The following is an 18,514-nucleotide window of genomic DNA, read 5'->3' as shown; positions in this document are numbered from 1 at the left end:
CATTGATTATTCACCGCAGGACAGAACAATATGCAATTTAAAAAAATAATAAAATTAGACTTCAAAAGCACTTACAACAGACCATCTGAAGCCCAAACTGATAACTGACCACCGGAACAAAGCTAAAATAAAAGCTTTTGCATAAATATGTATAGCCCATATGGTATTATTTCTATCACTAGTGTACATATTTTTACTGGAGGGCATCACGACTTTTATCCCATCTGATCACACACCATTAGTAAGGAAGACACAATTATCAAAAAAGACCTGCTGCAAAGTTGCAACATTTTAAAGGATAAGACAAAAATTGCTACAACTGTAGTAAATCACTTTATGATTCCTTAAGCAACAAACAGACATTTTTATCTCCATAGCAGTACCAGCCACTGTACGTTCTGGTATCCCAGGGACATCAGCCCCAGCAGAGCTTTAAGCGCGTCCACAACGGGAACCACCCATGGGATCGGATCAGCTGCAAAGAGGCAGGAATCCTGCAGTTCTCTGGGCAGATGCTGATCAGACAGAGAAACGGGCCTTTATCTAAGCACAGAGTCATTCCCCTTCTTTCATAAAGCCGGCTATGGAACAAATCCTCCTGCAGCGCTACAAGATTTAAATGTGGTTGAAATCTGAAGTTTCAGATAATGTTTAGGATGACATTCTCATCTCAAATCGGTATCGTGTTTTTCTGATTTTTATGACTCAATTACTCTTGAGTTACTACAACCATTCACTAATGCATTTCTGACCCCCAAAAACCAAACCTTATGGGATGTAACAGTGTTCGGAGCGATCAAAGACGCCAGACCTCGTCAGAGGACAGGTGGAGTCCCCGGTACTCACAGAGCGCAGTGGTGAGCTTCTCCGGCTGGTCGTAGTGCACCATCGCGACACAGAGCGTGTTGAGGGCCACCACGCAGAGGACGATCCAGTAGAAGCTCTGAGCTTTCACCATGCGCCGGATGAAGAACCGGAACATTTTCTCTTTCCTCCTGAAGTAGGACGAGCTCTCGTTCTTCCCACTCTTCAAACTGGCACGGGCAAAAGGAGACCCTGGGACAGAAAGCAGAGTCACCACCCCACATCCCAGCAGGCAAAAGGCTGGAAGACGTTCCCGGGCACACAGACCCTTCTCCCAAGCACCAGAGACGCAGCTGAGCAGAAGCTGGAGCGTTGACTATGGGCTGAGCAAGGGCATCTTGCTTGCAATGGCATCGTGAGGGCGAATGCTGAGATTTTAGAACTTCATAAATGAATGCCCAGCCCCACCACCTAAAAAAACTGGGCAGCATGGAGGGTATTGGTCTCTTCTCCCAAGTGACAAGCAACAGGGTGAGAGGAAACGGCCTCAAGTTGCACCAGGGGAGGTTGAGGTTGGATCTTGGAACAATTTCTTCCCCAAAGGGCTGTGGGGCATTGGAACAGGCTGCCCAGGGCAGTGGTGGAGTCACCATCCCTGGAGGGGTTGGACAGATGCAGAAATGAGGTTCTCAGGCACACGGTTTAGTACTAGATTTAGGTTATGGTTGGACTCAATGATCTTGAGGGTCTCTTCCAACCAAAATGATACTATGATTCTAAGCACTCTTGACTGTCCCAGTTTAACCCATAACTTTTGGGTTCCCGATTGACTGGAAGGACACAAAGTACCAGTCACAGTGGCATTTTTGGCCATGGGGTGGAGTATGTCCCCTTGGAGCTGGGTAGCTGGCAACAGCTGGTCCCTATTTCCCCTGCTCCAAGGACCAGGCAAAGATCCAGCCCTCACTACTGAATTGATTGAAGTCTCCTTATTTTACTCCACTACTTCATATATTTCTACAGCAGAGGGCTCAATCTGCCTCCATGCATCATATTTTGGGCGCAGCTACTCATTTGTATCAATTCTGCCTATATCAGCTGCATTTCGAGTCTGGCCTGAAACCCTGGAAAAGAGTCAAACGTTTCAACAATAGGAAGCTGACGGAAGAAATTACTTCTAATGTAAGCTCTCCCCCTGCGGTAGCAGGCACTGTTGAAACACATGACGGAAAGGCAAATCTCCAGCCAGTGCTGAGGCAGGAGAAATCAGCACACGTTAGTACGAAACACGCACCCCTTGGAGTTCCTCTGCAACAGCCGCAGACACTGTTGCAAGCCAGGAAAATCGTGATTGCTGCAGGCTGCCCGCTACCTGTTTCACGCTGTGCTGGCACCGCTCCGAAACTGCTACCGAACCTTTGGCTTTTGTGCTTTTGGAGCACAAGTGTGATGGGAGCGGCTGAGGGAGCTGGGGGTTCAGCCTGGAGAACAGGAGCTGAGGGGAGACCTTCTGATCTCTGACCTGCCTGGAAGGAGCTTGGAGCCAGGGGGGGTCGGGCTCTGCTCCCCAGGAACAAGCGCCAGGACCAGAGGAAACGGCCTCAAGTTGCGCCAGGGGAGGTTGAGGTTGGATCTGGGGAACAATTTCTTCCCCAAAGGGCTGTGGGGCATTGGAACAGGCTGCCCAGGGCAGTGAGGGAGTCACCATCCCTGGAGGGGTTGGACAGACGGAGATGAGGTTCTCAGGGACATGGGGTAGTGCCAGGGTTGAGTTAACGGTTGCACAAGACGATATTAAAGGTCTCTTCCCACCAAAATGTTTCTATGATTCTAAGATGGTTTGTGGCAAGATAATATGCTATTGCCCTTCCCCATCATGGGCCAGAGCATCCCAGCAGGTAGGGCTGACCAGGACACAGATCATCCTGTCTTGGACCAAGCACCATGAAAGCAGATGACTTGCATGGGCTGTCATTGGAGATGGCTGAGTTACATGAACAATGTGTTTCGAGTGAGGCAGCCAGATTTTTGAGTGCGCTCACTTGCATATCAATACTTGGAAGGGGTGGGAATCTCACCCTGTTTCATCCTGCAATAACATCAAACACAGCACTCATAGAAAGGATGAAGCATCCAGATGTGACAGCAATGGGTTCTCCAAGCCTCACAGCTACACAAGAGCATGCTGTACCGTCTCCCAAATAGAAAGCAAGCTCTCTGCTCCGTTTCACACTTTTGGCCATCCACCAACACACCAGATGCAGAGCTGGCCCTGGCCAGGCTTTGAACAAACTCCTTGCAGAAAGCTCAGTATGCTGGTTCTATGTTAGTTTGGTAATCTTTCCTTTAGCAGTTATAAGAAAATAGTGCTCATCTATTGCTTTAAAACAACAACATGAACTGCAGATTAAGATATAGGCTGCACCACATCGTATTACTGTTTAGCAGGTAAAGACTTCTCAAATATTCAAGCCAGCCTATACTGTCAGATTTGCATGGGAATAGTCTGCTGCCCTTTCGTCCCCTCTCTACTGGTTCTACTGATCTTCCAGAAAACAAAAGCAGCCGTATTTAAACTAATCTAATGTAGAAAACATCCACTTCTCCAGGCTTCACCGTCTGGCAATCAAGACAGTGTCCTGTGTCTGGTGCAGCGTAGAGGGTGGGAAGGCAGAAGCAGCAGCATCTCCTGCTGCAGGCAGATTAGTACAGAAAGGAAGGCTGAGTGTTAGGAGGAAAGAAAAGTATAAATGTTAAGAACAACTCTAGAGAACACACTGGGAAGTGTTTACCACTATAGAGCTTTATAATGCAATTATAAGGCTCATTGAGGTACTTGTGCTTGAATTAAAGTGCAACACATTCAGTCAATGGCCAGCAAGAGACCTGTCAAAGTCTGTACCATTCTGGTCCGCATCTTCACGTCGCACTTGGTAATTATATTGTTAGTTCTTCCACTCTCCTCACGCTCCCATCAGCAAGGCATTATAGAAAACCATCCAAAAAATACTTTTCTCAAAACCATATTCTTTATGCATAATTGCCCATATGATCTGATTGTTTATGTTAGGCAGGGTTTCAGCCTTTTCAGGAGCCTGCAGAACTATCTGCTTTATCCATTTCTTCTTTTTCTGCCTTGTTTCATGAATCAAAAACACTTTTCCCAAGTGGGTGAACCACTCGCAGAAGGTGGAAAGCACTGCTGTTATTTTCCCAGCCATATGCTCCCGAGACAGTTCCCAGCTCTGCATCGGATTATCCACGAGTCCAGATGCTCCGTCATCCGTTGCCACCTGAAATGCTGAATTCAAAGATCTGTTTGCGTGGCATGGGTGCCCAGAGCCTGGAGGGACTTGGATATGAATGCAAAGACCTCATAATTATTGCAACCATGAACAAATGTCCCAAAAATGTCCATTCCTTGTTATCCATGCAGGGATCCAAGCTGCTCGGAATAAAACCAAACAAAAATGTACACGGTTGCTGCATTTCTGCCCTCTTTCAGCAACAAACCTCTTTCAGAATTGTCGGCAGTTTAGCCACAAAACCTGCAGCCTGCTCAGCCTGGGGGACTGTGGCAGCTCAACAGTGGGTGATGGTGTCAGTAACATGCTGAGCAACATTCATTTCCTGCAACCAGGTCTTCACTTAAAGGGGAAAAATAAATCCAGCAGCAGTTGTAATCTCTTAAAATGTTAATGCCCAACCTCCAAAGAGTATTTGAGGCACGCATGCTTGCAAGCATATACGGAAACATATTCTCAAATGTACTGTTTGTGCTGCTACTCTCATACATCCAGGATTTGCTGCTTTGTGGTAACTGGGGTGCCAAGACATTTCTTTGGAAGATAAAGAGAACATCTGCTGCTTCAGCAGCAAAACAAAATACAGACTCAAACAACAGGGACAGGAATAAGCAAAACAGCTAACCGCAAAGCAGTCAGGAAGATGTTTCTCTAGCCAGCAAGTAAAAACTCACAACTGAAAGGTCTTTCAGCTCATGTCCAAATGTGGTGCTATGTGCTCAGAGCCTTCCTCCCCTTGCAAACCCCAAACCTGCCTCTCTGCCCAGACACGTCCCAGGAGGGAAGTCATTCTCCCTTAACTGCAGAACGAGCAGCACCTCTGTCGCCTGACAGCATCTCATTCTCCAGAGCTAAAGGTACCAAATTTGCACCATTGATGCTACACTGTGAAGGATGCTACATTCTGCGTTGGAGGCATGCGGGTAATTGCATGCACACAGGTGTGTATGTCCATATCTGGCTTTAAAAATGTGAAGAATTGCTTTAAGACCCTCTTCTAAGGCAAGAATATGACAAACAGGGCCACTGCCCAGCATTTCCCAGTAACCATTCACACAGCGAAGGCTGAAAAACCACACGCTGTGTGTTAGTGACTAAGTGTCCACTTCCTCTCCTCCCCACAACAGATGAGCCTTAGCAGTATTGTTTGACTTATTTGGGCTTCATTAGCCTAAATGAGCATGTTCCAAGCAGAATCGCAGTATGGCCAACCCAGCACAGGTTCTCCAAGCGTTTCGGCAGGGCTCTTTTAAAGGGTGCAGCATGCAACAGCTGAGCAGGGCAGCGTGGGGGAGAGGGTGAAGCCACAAAGCCATTTGCTTTGGTAAGTTGAGCGCTGCTGCAGGAGCAGGGATAACCCTTCTTGAAACTGCAACTTCTGGAGCAAAGGAGATGCTCGGAGGAGACGCAACATGAACACGTTCAGGCGGAGATCTAAACCTCGGCAAATGCAAAGCCAGTACTCACCAACGGAGCAAATGTCTGTGAAATGGTCCTCACCTTCTTCAGCATGAATCAGGTCATTTTTGCTCTTCTTTATTGCGGCTCTTTTCAACACTGTGTGCAAATTAAAGAGAAAATTCCCCGTGAGCATTCAGAGTGGATACTCTCTCCCCCTCCCTTCACTCTCCAGGGCCAGCATTTACTTCCCAATGCCAGCTTAAAGCTCTCACACAAGGCTAAGCTGGAGCAAATCAGTCAACCTACAACCTTGCAGGGCCTCCGCATGCTTCGATGCCAGGGCTGTTGATTTATTTAACCTTCGAGATCTTGAAGGCTTGCCAGGCACAGGTCTGCACGCTCACACGTCACTCCAGCAGATGCAGGAGGATGGGGGGGGTCACTGCAGCCCCTGGACCTTTTAGCACAGCAGAATTGCTGGGCAGGGTCACTGAATCTTCCTGAGCCCCAGTGGGTTAGGAGATGAGTGCTTCTAACCACTAAAAACATTAATGCTGTTTACAGTGTGCACCATTAAGAAGTTAGCGTTTACGGTGCTCAGATACAGCTCTACCACAGAGCGATGCCTAAAGCAGCAGAAACGCTATGTTGAAAGCAACCGCCACAAATCAGTGCATGCACTCTTAACAGCACCCACTGTACAATTCCTTCCCTCTGGGGATGTCAGAACTCTTTGAAAACACGCTTTGTCTAACAGCATCATTTGTAGGGAGAGTGTCTCTACATCATTTTACTTGACAGGGAAAGAGAACCGCAGCTTAAGGCTCAGAGAGGTCTGCACCGCTCACCCAGTGCACAGGGGTAATGCAGGAGTGGACACTGGTCCCATGACCACCTACCTGCAAAACCTTGAGAACTAGCAGAGAAAAATAACGTTGATACAGTTTGGTAACAGCTTCAAGACACACAGTAACTAAGCACCGTTTGCTATCAGCAGTAAGACACCCCACGGTGTGGTGATACATTCTGTTCAGTAGGCACACACAGCAAACCCACTCACTCTGCAGCGACTGCCCAGGGGGTCGGGTTGTACGAGAGGATCCCCTCACCCTACACAAATTTCCCCTCCTTGGCAGAGAAATGGATGCGCTTCTTCCTCCACAGCTAAGGCAAGCGTTAGTGCTTTTGTCACTTGAGGAAACACCCAGAGCATGACACAGGTTTGGAGAGGCTCGAAGAGGAGAGGATGCTCTGAACATGTGCTCTGGATCCAATTTTTTGCAAATAACCTCTTCCCCACCCAGCAGTAGGCTGAATCCTCACTCCCAGCAATACCAGATTTGGGGTCCTTCAGGCTGCACCTGTCCCAGTACACTCCAGCATGTCCAGGGCCATCCCCAGTACCAAAACATAACCAAGCCCTGGGAGTAAAGTTTTACAACATTCCCTGGTAGGGACTGAATACCTTCTTCTTTATCTTCTCCCTCCAAAACAACCTGCACGTGTTTAGCAGTTAGGTTGTGCCATCTCTACAGGCACCTTGGATGCAATGTCCCCCTGGTTTTGAGACTAAAACAATTTCCCAGCATAGACACGGGCTGCTCCGTACCAGTTGGCTTCAAGGCTGGGAACATTGCCAGGCTCCTTTAGCTTACTGGTATAGAGGGAGGTTTAGTACACCCAGGTGTTTACGCCACGGCCTGCACCCACCTCTAGTTCACTTACACCACTCAGCTTTTCAGACTACTCTTCCAGACACTCATTTCATAGAATCACAGGATGGTTTGGGTTGAAGGGCCCTCCCCAGCTCCCCCAGTGCCCCCCTGCCATGAGCAGGGACATCTGCACCAGCTCAGGTTGCTCAGAGCCCCGTCCAGCCTGGCCTGGGATGTCTCCAGGGATGGTTCAGCCACCACCTCTCTGGCCAACCTGGGCCAGGCTCTCACCACCCTCAGGAGCAACAATTTCTTCCTCATGTCCAGCCTGAATCTCCCCTCCTTTAGTTTAAAACCATCACCCCTTGTCCTACTGCAACAAGCCCTGCTAAAAGGTCTGTCCCCATCTTTCTTAACAGCCCCTTTTAAGTACAGAAAGCTCAAGACTAATGGCCCTGGCTGCACCCACGTGCTGGACAAACTTCCCCAGCTCGCACACAGCCGCACACACGCACGAAGATTTGCCAAGCACACCTCAGCCCTGACCTTCTTCAGCCCCAGCTCTTCCATCCCCGAGTCCTCCCCGAGCACAGGTCACCAGGTTGGCCAACGTGGGCTGGCAGGCGGGCGCCTGATGCCCCAAGGAGCCGCGTGGCTCGGAGCGAGGTGCAAAAAACCACCCGGGAAGCATCGCTGGTGACCTGGGCTCGTGGGGCGGCGGGGGGGAAGCCCTGTCCCGCCTGAGCCCCTGGTGATTTGCAATCCACTCACTGTTGTAGCTGCTGCCGCTGCTAGTCTCTGCCGGTGCCGTGCCTTGTTGAATCGGCCCTTCCGAGGCGGCCCTCCCTGACAGTGAACGGGAGGAGAAAAAAAAAGAGGAGGGAAAAGGGAGGGGAGGGGAAAGGAGGAGACATGGGAGGACGAAAGATGGTCAGAAAAGGGAGAGGGAAGAATCTTTAACTGAACTTTGACTGGCTGTCGCACCCTAAGAGCTCCTGGGTGTGGAGGCGCAGGGAGAGCGGTCCCCGCGGCCTCGTGTGTCTGGAGCGCCAGCCGTCCTGCAACGCTAGGGTCACACGTCGGAAGAGAGGATCACCACACCCTGTTATGTCTTACTGCTTACAAGTAACAGGGGACTTAGTCTCTTGGCCAAATCCTTTTGGAAACCTTGGTTTAGAGCCCTGCCTTCTCTCGGTCAATGCGTTTCTTTTCTGGCATCCGATCTGCAGCCTAGCCCCACCACGACCTGCAGGTAGACACGGCCAGCCATGCTCGGCAGAGCCTGACGGCAGCATAGGGACCGACTGACCCCCTGGCCGATCCCCATCCCAGTGTGGTGTGTCACATAACTGCTCATCGTCCACCTGCAACCTCGAAAAGACCCGATACGGGAAAAGGGACTCTTTAGCCCGACTTCTGCCAAGTGCATGCAAGAGCGTGTTCCTCACACCCTCCGGGTGACAACAGAAAGCCATGTCAGCGGACAGCACGTGAGCCTCTCTCGTATCACAGAACTGCACAGCAAAACGACCTACCGTCCAGAGGAGATTTCTCTTCCGCGTTCTTGTCTTCCTCTGCTAGCATGACCTCCTCTGTAAAACGAAAAAACAGCAAGGTTCAACCTCGGATTTGTCGCATCCCTGCTCTAAAAGCAGCTGAGCTGGATGCAGCAGGTACCGGTCCCAGCTGCCACCAACCTGACCCCACTGAATCACCCAGTTACACCAAGTCTGTGGAGGACGGGATGGCTCAGAGAGCCACGTTTCTTACCCTGTGCCCCTCTTGCACAGGGGGAGGAGGCCAGAAAGGCCACTGGAAAACTGTAGCACCTCCTCCATGATTCCCCTCTTCATAACGAACCACCCACTCCAGTTTCTTTACCCAACTATCTGGAGAGCAAGAACCTTCCTTCGGACCCAAGCAATACCACAGCTCAGCAGGCTAGTCATCGTTGCTAGGACTTTTTTTTTTTTTTAACTGTACACCTAAGCAGAGGATCAGAAGTTGCGTTGCCTTCAGTCATCACTGAGACTGGAAGAAAATAATTAGGATGCCTGAAAAAAACCCCAAACAACAGTCCCTCTACATTAGAAGAAATATTTGACAAAGAGACAGTATCAAATCCGCAATTTCTAGCCTTCAAACGAAGGCAGTGGGGCTTCGCTAGGATATCTGAGTGCGAGGTGTCTCGGCACTAAGATTAATTGCTGGTCATTAAGTACGGACGAGACCCAGCATGTTACAGGACTGGAAATAAATGCAAACCTTATATTGAGGAACTGGGAAGCTGAACAACCCCGGCAAAGCAGCAGAGAACACGGTGCCCCTTCTCTTTCTCTTTGGCGTGGGGAGATGGGACATTGTGGGCTCAAAAGAAGAGCAGATTACGGGAAATAACTCATGTTCAACAGGCAACAGGAGTCAGAAAAAAAGAAGAACAACTGAATTTAACTGTTGAAGCTTCAGACTTGTTAAGTAGAATAAGTGAACTAAAATGCATCCCTTAAAAGAAGGCGTCACGCTCTCACGGGGAGCTCTGGTTGGTCCTTCTGGCAATATCTCCCTCGCCATCTCACACACATTGCTGCCCTTTCTCACTGATGTAGGTGTGTAGGTGGCTTTTTCGGGCTGTATCAAACAGCTTGTTGCTCTGTTTCTCCTACAGAAAGCTGAAACCTGAGGTTCATAAAGCTTTGTCATGTCAAGAAATGGCATTCGAGTTACCATAAGCTGGAAGAGAGAGATTAAACCCATTCCCAAAGCCTGCTTACTCCGGGAGCAAACAAACACTCAGAATCAGTGCTGTGTGAATGAGATGGACTTGGAAACAAGTAAAATACAAAAGACATGAAACTTGGTTAGCTCTGAACCGAAAGGCTTCCAGTCTCTGAGCAAAATGTTTTCAAAATGATGCATGTCCTTGTAAGATAAGAGAAACATCTTCAAAAGAATATTTGTGGGCTTATAAGCGCTTTACTCCATGCAGAGAACTTCTAGGTCTCCGCTCTCCGTTGGAAATGCAGCATGACAGCCCAATAGTTGCTGCAGTTTTGAGGAGTTTAATGGAGAAAGCAGTGGAGGCAAAATCATTTGCATGGATTACATTGCTTGGCTTCGCCATTTTTTAATTCCTCTGAAAGGCACAATTTCAAATTGACTTTCTACTGGCTTTGCACGGAGTCCAATGAAAACATGAACCAAAGAGCAGAGTGGTGGAACAGGACAGGGTTCTCTCAGCACCGACAAGACTTCATTTGATACTGGTTGAACTGAAGAGTGTTATTTGGGGAAGAAAACTGTTGTTTCATGCCCAGAGAAGCAACAGTGTGAAGCACTGATTTTTACACCTGTATCACCACACTTTTAGAGGTGAGAAGAGTTGGTCCCTTTAAATAATTTACTAAAAAAACCCAGAGAGTTGACTTTATTCTTCAAGACTAAATTTAAGATTACAGGTCTGTTACTAACTGCTCCGTACAGTTCACTTTGAAATAATATTCAATGTTTATGAGACTGACGTGACAATTACCATATGAATTTTTGGCCTAAATCCTGTGAGATGCAAGAAATTATACGATTTGATCATTATTTCTGGCCTATAACTCGCACTAGTTTTATAACATTGAAAATCTTACAGATTTGAAGACGCTTTCAGATTTATAAGTCATTTAACGTGGCACAACATTTTTTTCTTGACAGCCTCAAAAAGACTCTACTGAGTTACAATCTTCCTTGCCTAGTCTGGGCCTTATGATATGGGAACTTTACATGAAATCACCCATTATTTCATTTGAAAATACTTAAACCCTCCTGACTAAGCTATGTATTCATTCTTCAACATGCATCTGAGAAATAAGTAAAGCCAGGAACTTCATACCTGGCCTCTGTATAATACTAAGTGAAGAAAGTCAATTCAAACTCTAAGGAAATCGGTCAGACCGTGGGTTGATATTTTTCTTTCAAGTCACGCAATCTAAATTCAACACTTCAACACATTAACAGTGTTATAATTTTCTCTTCCATTCCCCAACCCTTGGTTAAAAAGGCATTTGTTAAGCGCTTCATCAATGAAGGCTTCCTCTATTATGCGTAACTCAGACAAGTATTTGCACATTAAGGTTGTCACTGTTTAAAACACCTTGGTATAGATCCCTCAAGCAGATATGCTGCTGACTATATTAAACAGTCCATGTTTGAAATAGTCTGAGCTGTGTTGGCTTCAGTTCCAACCACAGCTGCACTTCCGGTGATTTATCAATAGTGAGCTGGCACCAAAATCTTTTAGCTCTACCAAGGCACCTCATTGAAACCTTCATAAGCACTTTTTATTTATATTTGCCTCCTTTTTATACTCTTATTTTACCACTGAGAAAAAAAAAAATAAAGTACCACCAGAAGAAAAAAAAAAAAAAACAAGTCAATTACTCAAGAACGAGGCTATTAAAGAAGTTTCGTTCTTACAACACAAATGTAAGACAAGTCATTACACCAGGTCTGGAACACGCTCAACTCAGCACTTAAGAGGTAGAAAACAAAGACCCATTGTTTTCTTCTGGAGGACTAAACAGTCCACAATTTCAGTACAAGAAATGGCTGATAGTAAACAACGCCAAAATTTTACCTGAAGCACCTTTTTAATGCAAGGGATAATACAACACAATCCAGATTTATGAATAGAGAAAGGCTGTGAGAAACATTAAAGACACTCAAGAGTGGTCAATAAATGATGAGCACAATGTTAAATTAAAATCAGTGTTGCCAAATGGGAGGTAGTGAACAGATGAAGGAGGGATTTTAGTCACTCAAATACTTTCCTTGGTCTTAAACCAGTTACAGCCCTTGTGATAAAAACTTGAGCACTACTGAGAACAAGAAAACCTCCTTTCCAGCTCCAGCAACTACTCAAAATATGTAAAACACTACAGAGCACAACCAATCGGATTAAGTATTAAGATGCCACTTTGTGAATCACTAGAATGCAGCTTTCCACTCTTCCTACCTTGCATCAAAAATAAATGAGAAAAAAATGAACAAACAAAACACTCAGGGAGGACACTATAAATATTAGAAGCCTGGAGAGACCTCCATGGGGAGAGAGGGGGTTGAGCAGATTGGCTTTGCATGCTTTAGAGCAGAAAAAATAACACAAAACAAGGTAGAGAGAAAAGTAATAACAAGAAATATGAAGTGCGCTCCTACTGCAGAAACGTAACGTGCTTAAAATCAAGGACAGGACACACTGTTTGGTGTGTTTTCAAAATAAAACCAACTGTTAACGTGTGGAACTCCTTGCTACAAGATTCAATGAGGTCAAGGACGCTAGAAGGATTTAAAAACAATTAAATATTTGCGTGAGTAATAACACAATCCTCCAGAGTTACATTAGAGCAGAACACCAAGAGTGCTGCTCTTTCTTTCATGCAAACAGCTCATTACACCCCACGGCCCGGGGCTGGCGCAGGAGATTTCTGCCCAGGCTGGACTGGCTGTGATCACCCTCCCCGGCTGGTTTCCTCCTCCCATCCAAGCAGTTCGCTTTGGCCATTGTCCCCCACACGGTCCTGGACAAGAAAAACTGGTTATCTAGTTTGAATATTCATTATCATTTCATAGCTGAAATCCTGGCCTCTCCAATGGGAAATCCCCATCAACAGCACAGCGCCAAATTTCAGTGCCTTAATTCTAAACACTCAGTTATCTGTTTTGCTTTGCCTTCATGCTACCTTTTGTATTCAAAGATTTACTAAGTTGATTTTAATTATTGCTATTATTCAGCTGTACTAGAAAGCTTTTTTTATATTCCTATTGTATTTTCAACAATGCCTGTACAGCATATTTTTATTATTCCCTAATTCAGCTATTTTGCATACACTTTCCTGTTCCAGAAAACCTTCTGAATTTTGGGTTATTAGACAAAATAAAAAGATGGGCATTTTACAGCAGTTTCACTCGATGTGGCATTTATTCAGCACTGGCAACACAGAAATAGAATAACCAGCCATTCCCAGAGGATGCAAAGTCGGAGCAGGGACTGACTCTTTGTTTTATAACTTCTCCACCTCAACTTTCAGCCAAGTTCTGCTAACAACCTCTGCATTGCTCTTCTTGGCAGAACAGCCACCAAAATGAAAAGAAGCAACCCACATCCCTGCAAGGGAATTCTCCTCTTTATTTTACTGAGGAGGAGACCAGGATTTAGAGGCTGAGAGATCACGAGAGTCTTAAAAGCAAGATGGAAGAACCATGGTGCGCTCCAGTCCAGCCACCGGATCAACTGTTAATTAATTTGAATTTGAGGCAGCACAAAGACTGTAAAGACATGGGAAAATAAATGATGAATGGAAAGGAAAGTGAATGATTCCTTCTTTGAATCCTACATGAGCACAGAATGAAGTGTGGGTACCTAATTGGGGACAGTTGCTGTGGAACAGTCACAGTGAATAAAAGTCCATCAACACAACTGGCACTCAATTGTCACCCTGTGCAGCGCCAGGGGAAATAATGGGTTCAAGCCACCACATAAGCTGCTGTTCCTTCTTCCTATTTTACATTTCAATGCTTTGGTCTTTCTCCTCCCTGGCCGGGTTGTTGAAACTCCTGCCCAGACCTCTGTCCCCTGGGGAGGTGCCGCGGCCACCCCTGTGCTCCCAGGGGACCCCGCGGAGCCCCGGGCACACGGGCTGGCACAGCGCTTCAGTGCGATCCGCCTGAAAACGCTCCTCCAAGTACCGTCACCCGGGTTATGCACGTGAAACTAAAGCCATAAATGCCGAAAAAGAGTCGCCTCTACACAGAATAGCACCGGCACGCCCCAGCCCCTGGCGTGGACGCAGCTCACGCACGTGCAACACTGCAAAGAGTTGTTGTGACCACGCAACTCCTTGTGCGAGCACTTTTTAGCTCCTTAGGCCTCTAGCATCAGCATAGATTTCCAAACAAGGAATGACGAGAGGGATTTCAGGAGCACCGAGTGCCAGTTCTGCCACTGGTCTCTCAGCTGACATCAGGTCAGTCACTATATGACGCTGGGCTTCTGTTTCCCCATCTGTGAAGGGCAAGGATGAAGCTGATGTGCCTAGAAAGGCACCTGAAAATCTCTTTGAAAAACGACGGCTTCTTTTTCTGCCCATCAGTGTTTTAAAAGGCATTTTCCTTGGGATGTTTCAGCTTCTCAGAAAAACAAGCAAGGAAGCAAATTAGCCCCAGAAGTTTTTTTGATGCTATGTGAATGAATTGCACTATGGCCATGTCAATCTATGTATCAGCTACTCTGAAACGCAGAAGGTTTATTGGTAATCTTTACTGTCTGATAAAAAGGAAAAGCATGCTATTTTTTGTTAAATTAGTGCATTTGGGTCCTTTTTAAAGTTGCTCACGGCTTGCAATAAAGTGCAATGTTTAGTTATAATGGTTAGAAAGCAATGTTAATATGTGCTGGGGTGAGTTTCATGAAAGTGATCTCTGTAGCTCATAAAAATGACACTCCAGTGTATTTTACCATCACAGCAAGAGAGGCTTATAAAACAGCTGTGGTGGAAAGTAAATAAAATATAAATGACTTATATAAGGGAACAGTTTCCCCACTGTGGAGACTTTGGGCACTGTATCACTTTTTATATTATACTGTATTAAGACAATTGCTTTGAACTCAGCAATAAAGAAAGTTGGCCCAGCTCCTTTGTTTTTGCTTAACCAAACTGAGATTTTTTGCAATACCTTCAGTGTGACTGCTCAGAAACGAGCTCAACAAAAACAACATCTCCATGGCCATCTCGACGGCCAGCAACACCAAAGACTAGTTAGTTCTGTGGCCCTTGTCCTCTGTCATCACCAGATTCCACTTGCCACAAGACACATTGAACCAAGATCAGGAGATCTCTGGCCTTACCTGCTTTGAAGATCCACTCCAAGTACCCATTGAGCTCCCGTTCAATTTGCTGCTGCCTACGGAGCTTCAGGAAAGCTCGACGATTTTCTACCCTTTCTCGTTCTTTGGCAAATTCGCTATGGAGAGAGAAGAATGAAAGGGAACATGTCACAAGCGATCAGGGAAAACACGCAGCCTCTCTTCATCTTTCAGCTTGTGTTCACGAAGCCTGTGAAGTCAATGACAGCTGTAGCGAGTGGAGACGACAGCAAACTGTATGTCGTTGTCCAACCAACTACTACTTTGATTGTAGCTCAGTTGTTTCTCTGCCTCTCCCAGCCTGAACAGGGACTGCAAAACGCCACATGCACGCACTTCTTTTGTTCTGTGGCCACTCCGTGTCCACCACAATGAGATCCTGAAGCACAACCATGTATACCTGTCCAGTCGTGCAATACAAATTATTATCCTCAACACTAAAAACTGTCCTCCATCCCTCTGCACCACTCACCCCACAGCAGAATTCCCTCTAGAAGCACAATATTATGTCACAGACACACCAGCAGTGCCTCTGTCTTGTAAAAGGTATCTACTCTTCCTCATTAACCTTTCTCTGAGTTTTCCCAGACTTAAGTCGACTTTGACAAATACAAGTCAAACGAGAGTTACAAGTGAGGATGGGTGCTCTGGGGTGAAGGTTACATAGCCCACATTCTCTGGGTTGAGGGTAACAATGATCCTGCTATTCGCTAAAATCACATGGAAAGCAAGTATCTTGACATCAAATCATTAGAACAAGACTGTAGGTGGTAGTCAGAAAGCGAAGTTCACGCAACCATTGCAAAAGTCTTGTCCCAGTACATCCTATTGCCTCGTTTGAAACAATACTGGCACAAAAGTGCAGCCACCACCCCCAAGAGACCCACGCTGGGGCCTTCCCTAAGCTAATTCACATCACTGGGAAGCTCCTGATGACCCACCTGGAGATGTACGTGCCCATGTACCATTTATGGAGCTCTGAACCATCCTCTGCAACCCCTCACTTTGAGGACACACTGAAGTGACCCACAATTGCTTCATCTACATGGTTAAATGTGGGATCAGGCTTTTCTCCTTCGTGTACATCAGTGGTTCGCTCATTTGACATCTTAACTTTGCTGTGTCTTTCAAACCTTCAGTTAACTGTTGCAAATCTTCAGTTAATCATTATTCTTTAGTAAAAATCTCACCTGATCACCCGTTCATTACCCACACGTGCTCTTCAGAAGCCAGCAAGGAGCAGGAGATGGGAGGAAGTTGGAAGAATAGGGAAAAAGGAGCTGCAGATGCCAGACCAGCTTTATATTCAGTCTACACTTTACTCTTCAAAGCTGACACTTTTTCTTCATTTGACAGGACTGTCTGACCCGCAGAGAAGGGACTGCAGGGACAACTCTGCTCAGCACCACGACACACGTTGGTGCCACCCACTGACGTGAGAGCTGCCATCGGCTGAGCCATTATCTTGATTTTGGCAGCACATCTCAGTCTCTTGGCTCCCCTCTCCTGTCCCCCACCTGACAGCACAGCCTGTGACCCCCATCCTTGAAACAGAGGAAGCCGAAACATCGCTCTGAACTGACAGCTCCTCCTTGGCATTCAGCACAGGTTTGCCGGTGAGTTGGGATCCTGCATGTGTTAGCTGGATCACCGATTTCTCCCTCTTCCTTTCTAATGTTCTCATTTCTGGTTCAGCGCCTGCTGGTCAAGGCCAGGGACCTCCTCTCAGTTTTGATTTCCCTCTGGAAGGGGAGGAATGAGATCAGACAACACAAGATGACAACATGCATTTATAAACTGCCAAACGTGGAGGGGTCACATTTCCTGCATTACAGGTTCGTGTCACCACAAATTTCCGGGCTGTGCCACATAGGAGCAGGGGGGAAAACCCAGCGGGGAGGGTCATGAAGGACCACAGCAGGCAGGAGGGACAGCAGATCATAGAATCATAGAATGGTTTGGGTTGAAGGGCCCTTCCCAGCTCCCCCAGTGCCCCCCGCTGCCATGAGCAGGGACATCTGCACCAGCTCAGGTTGGGCCCCTTTTAAGTCCAGAAAGGCTGCACTAAGGTCTCCCAGAGCTTCTCTTCTCCAGCTGAACCCCCCAACTCTCTCAGCCTGTCCTCCCAGCAGAGCTGTTCCAGCCTCGGATCATTCCTGGGGCTCCTCTGGCCCCTCTCCAGCAGGTCCATGTGTGTCCTGTGCTGAGGACCCAGAGCTGGACCAGCACTGCGGGGGGGTCTCACCAGAGCGGGGCAGAGGGGCAGAATCCCCTCCCTCCACCTGCTGCTCACAGGGCTGGAGATGCAGCCCGAGATACATTTGGCTTTCGGGGCTCTAAGCCACCCCTCACCCCCCTGGAGCAGGCAAGGGAGAGCTTTCCTTGCAAAGCCTTTCATCCTCCGCCAGCTCCTATCTGGCCTAAGGAAACCAAAAGCTACCTAGGACTTGTCCCTTTAATATCAACTTTAAACATGTAAGAAAATGAGGAGAAAAACTTTGCTAAGTTGCAAACCTTTAGTAGTTTCTCTACAGTCGTGCACATTTTTTGCAAGACACCAGTGAGCAACACAGCTGAGGTTCAAATCACCTGCGCCCTCCTGTTCTCTGGAACCAGCAGATTTGGCATTGCCATAGAAGTTGGGAAGGCTGAGAAGACAGTACCAGTCTGAGCTCATCCCATGTCTTCTGAGAGCTACTGAGCTGCAAAAAAACAGTCCAGGTTGGAGACTGCAGTGTCCTGATGCACATTCTTCCTGGCAGAGGAATGCATCACTTGCATCTAGATCTCTTACCTCTTATCTCCAGGAGATGAGAGGTTTGATGAAGCTGGAACTTGTGAAAAGACACTGTTTTTCTTTATGAAATGTATTAATAAAAGCATGCATGTATCTCTCTTCCACTGTGTTCATCATCATTCACGAACTGAAACATTCCCCCTTTGCAGCAACTGGAAAACTCCCAGAATTTCTGTCTGAGAGCTCTTCAACGAAATTTCAGAACATATTCAAAGAAAAAGGGAAAAATTCTGTCCAAATGGCAGTTTTTCTGCCAGTTCTAAACAAAAACACAGAAAGTCCCATGGGAAGGTCTGGTAGCAGTAAATAATTTTCCTCTTTTATTCAGCATAATTGCTATTTATGCCACTGACTTGCAAAAATCTCCCAAATGACCAGATAGGAAACCTGAGCTGGAAATCTGCTGCCTCTCACCTCTCACCCAGCTTTACCTCCAGGACTTTCTTCCCAGCTGGTCCTCCACACTTTGGCCAATTCTGGAACGAGGAATATTGAAAGATGTTCACTCATCCTCATCCTAGGCTCTCATCAACCACCGTGTGCACCAAAAGCTGCCCAAAACATTCATATTTCAGCTCTTTCTGGGACGGAATTAGAAGAAGGAAAGCTGAAAGGTCAAAACTTTTTCAGTACTTAAAAGGGGCCG

General features: G+C 46.8%; 1 protein-coding gene across 1 annotated transcript in view; it reads right to left on the bottom strand.

Moving 5' to 3' along the window:
- The window catches only part of CACNA1B (calcium voltage-gated channel subunit alpha1 B), a 284,101-nt gene that overhangs the window by 123,315 nt on the left and 142,272 nt on the right, over window positions 1–18,514 (bottom strand). Inside the window, exons 8-12 of the mRNA XM_065648624.1 lie at window positions 15,054–15,169; window positions 8,701–8,757; window positions 7,937–8,011; window positions 5,577–5,666; window positions 847–1,056 (exon numbers count right to left, since the gene is read on the bottom strand). Of these exons, the coding sequence (XP_065504696.1) occupies window positions 847–1,056; window positions 5,577–5,666; window positions 7,937–8,011; window positions 8,701–8,757; window positions 15,054–15,169 (548 nt within the window). The remainder of the gene's footprint in view (window positions 1–846; window positions 1,057–5,576; window positions 5,667–7,936; window positions 8,012–8,700; window positions 8,758–15,053; window positions 15,170–18,514) is intronic.

This window comes from Caloenas nicobarica, chromosome 19 (assembly GCF_036013445.1).
Source record: "Caloenas nicobarica isolate bCalNic1 chromosome 19, bCalNic1.hap1, whole genome shotgun sequence".
In the NCBI taxonomy this organism is placed as follows: Eukaryota; Metazoa; Chordata; class Aves; order Columbiformes; family Columbidae; genus Caloenas; species Caloenas nicobarica.
Note: the sequence above shows the minus strand (reverse complement) of the source record. Positions and strands in the feature narration are given on the sequence as shown.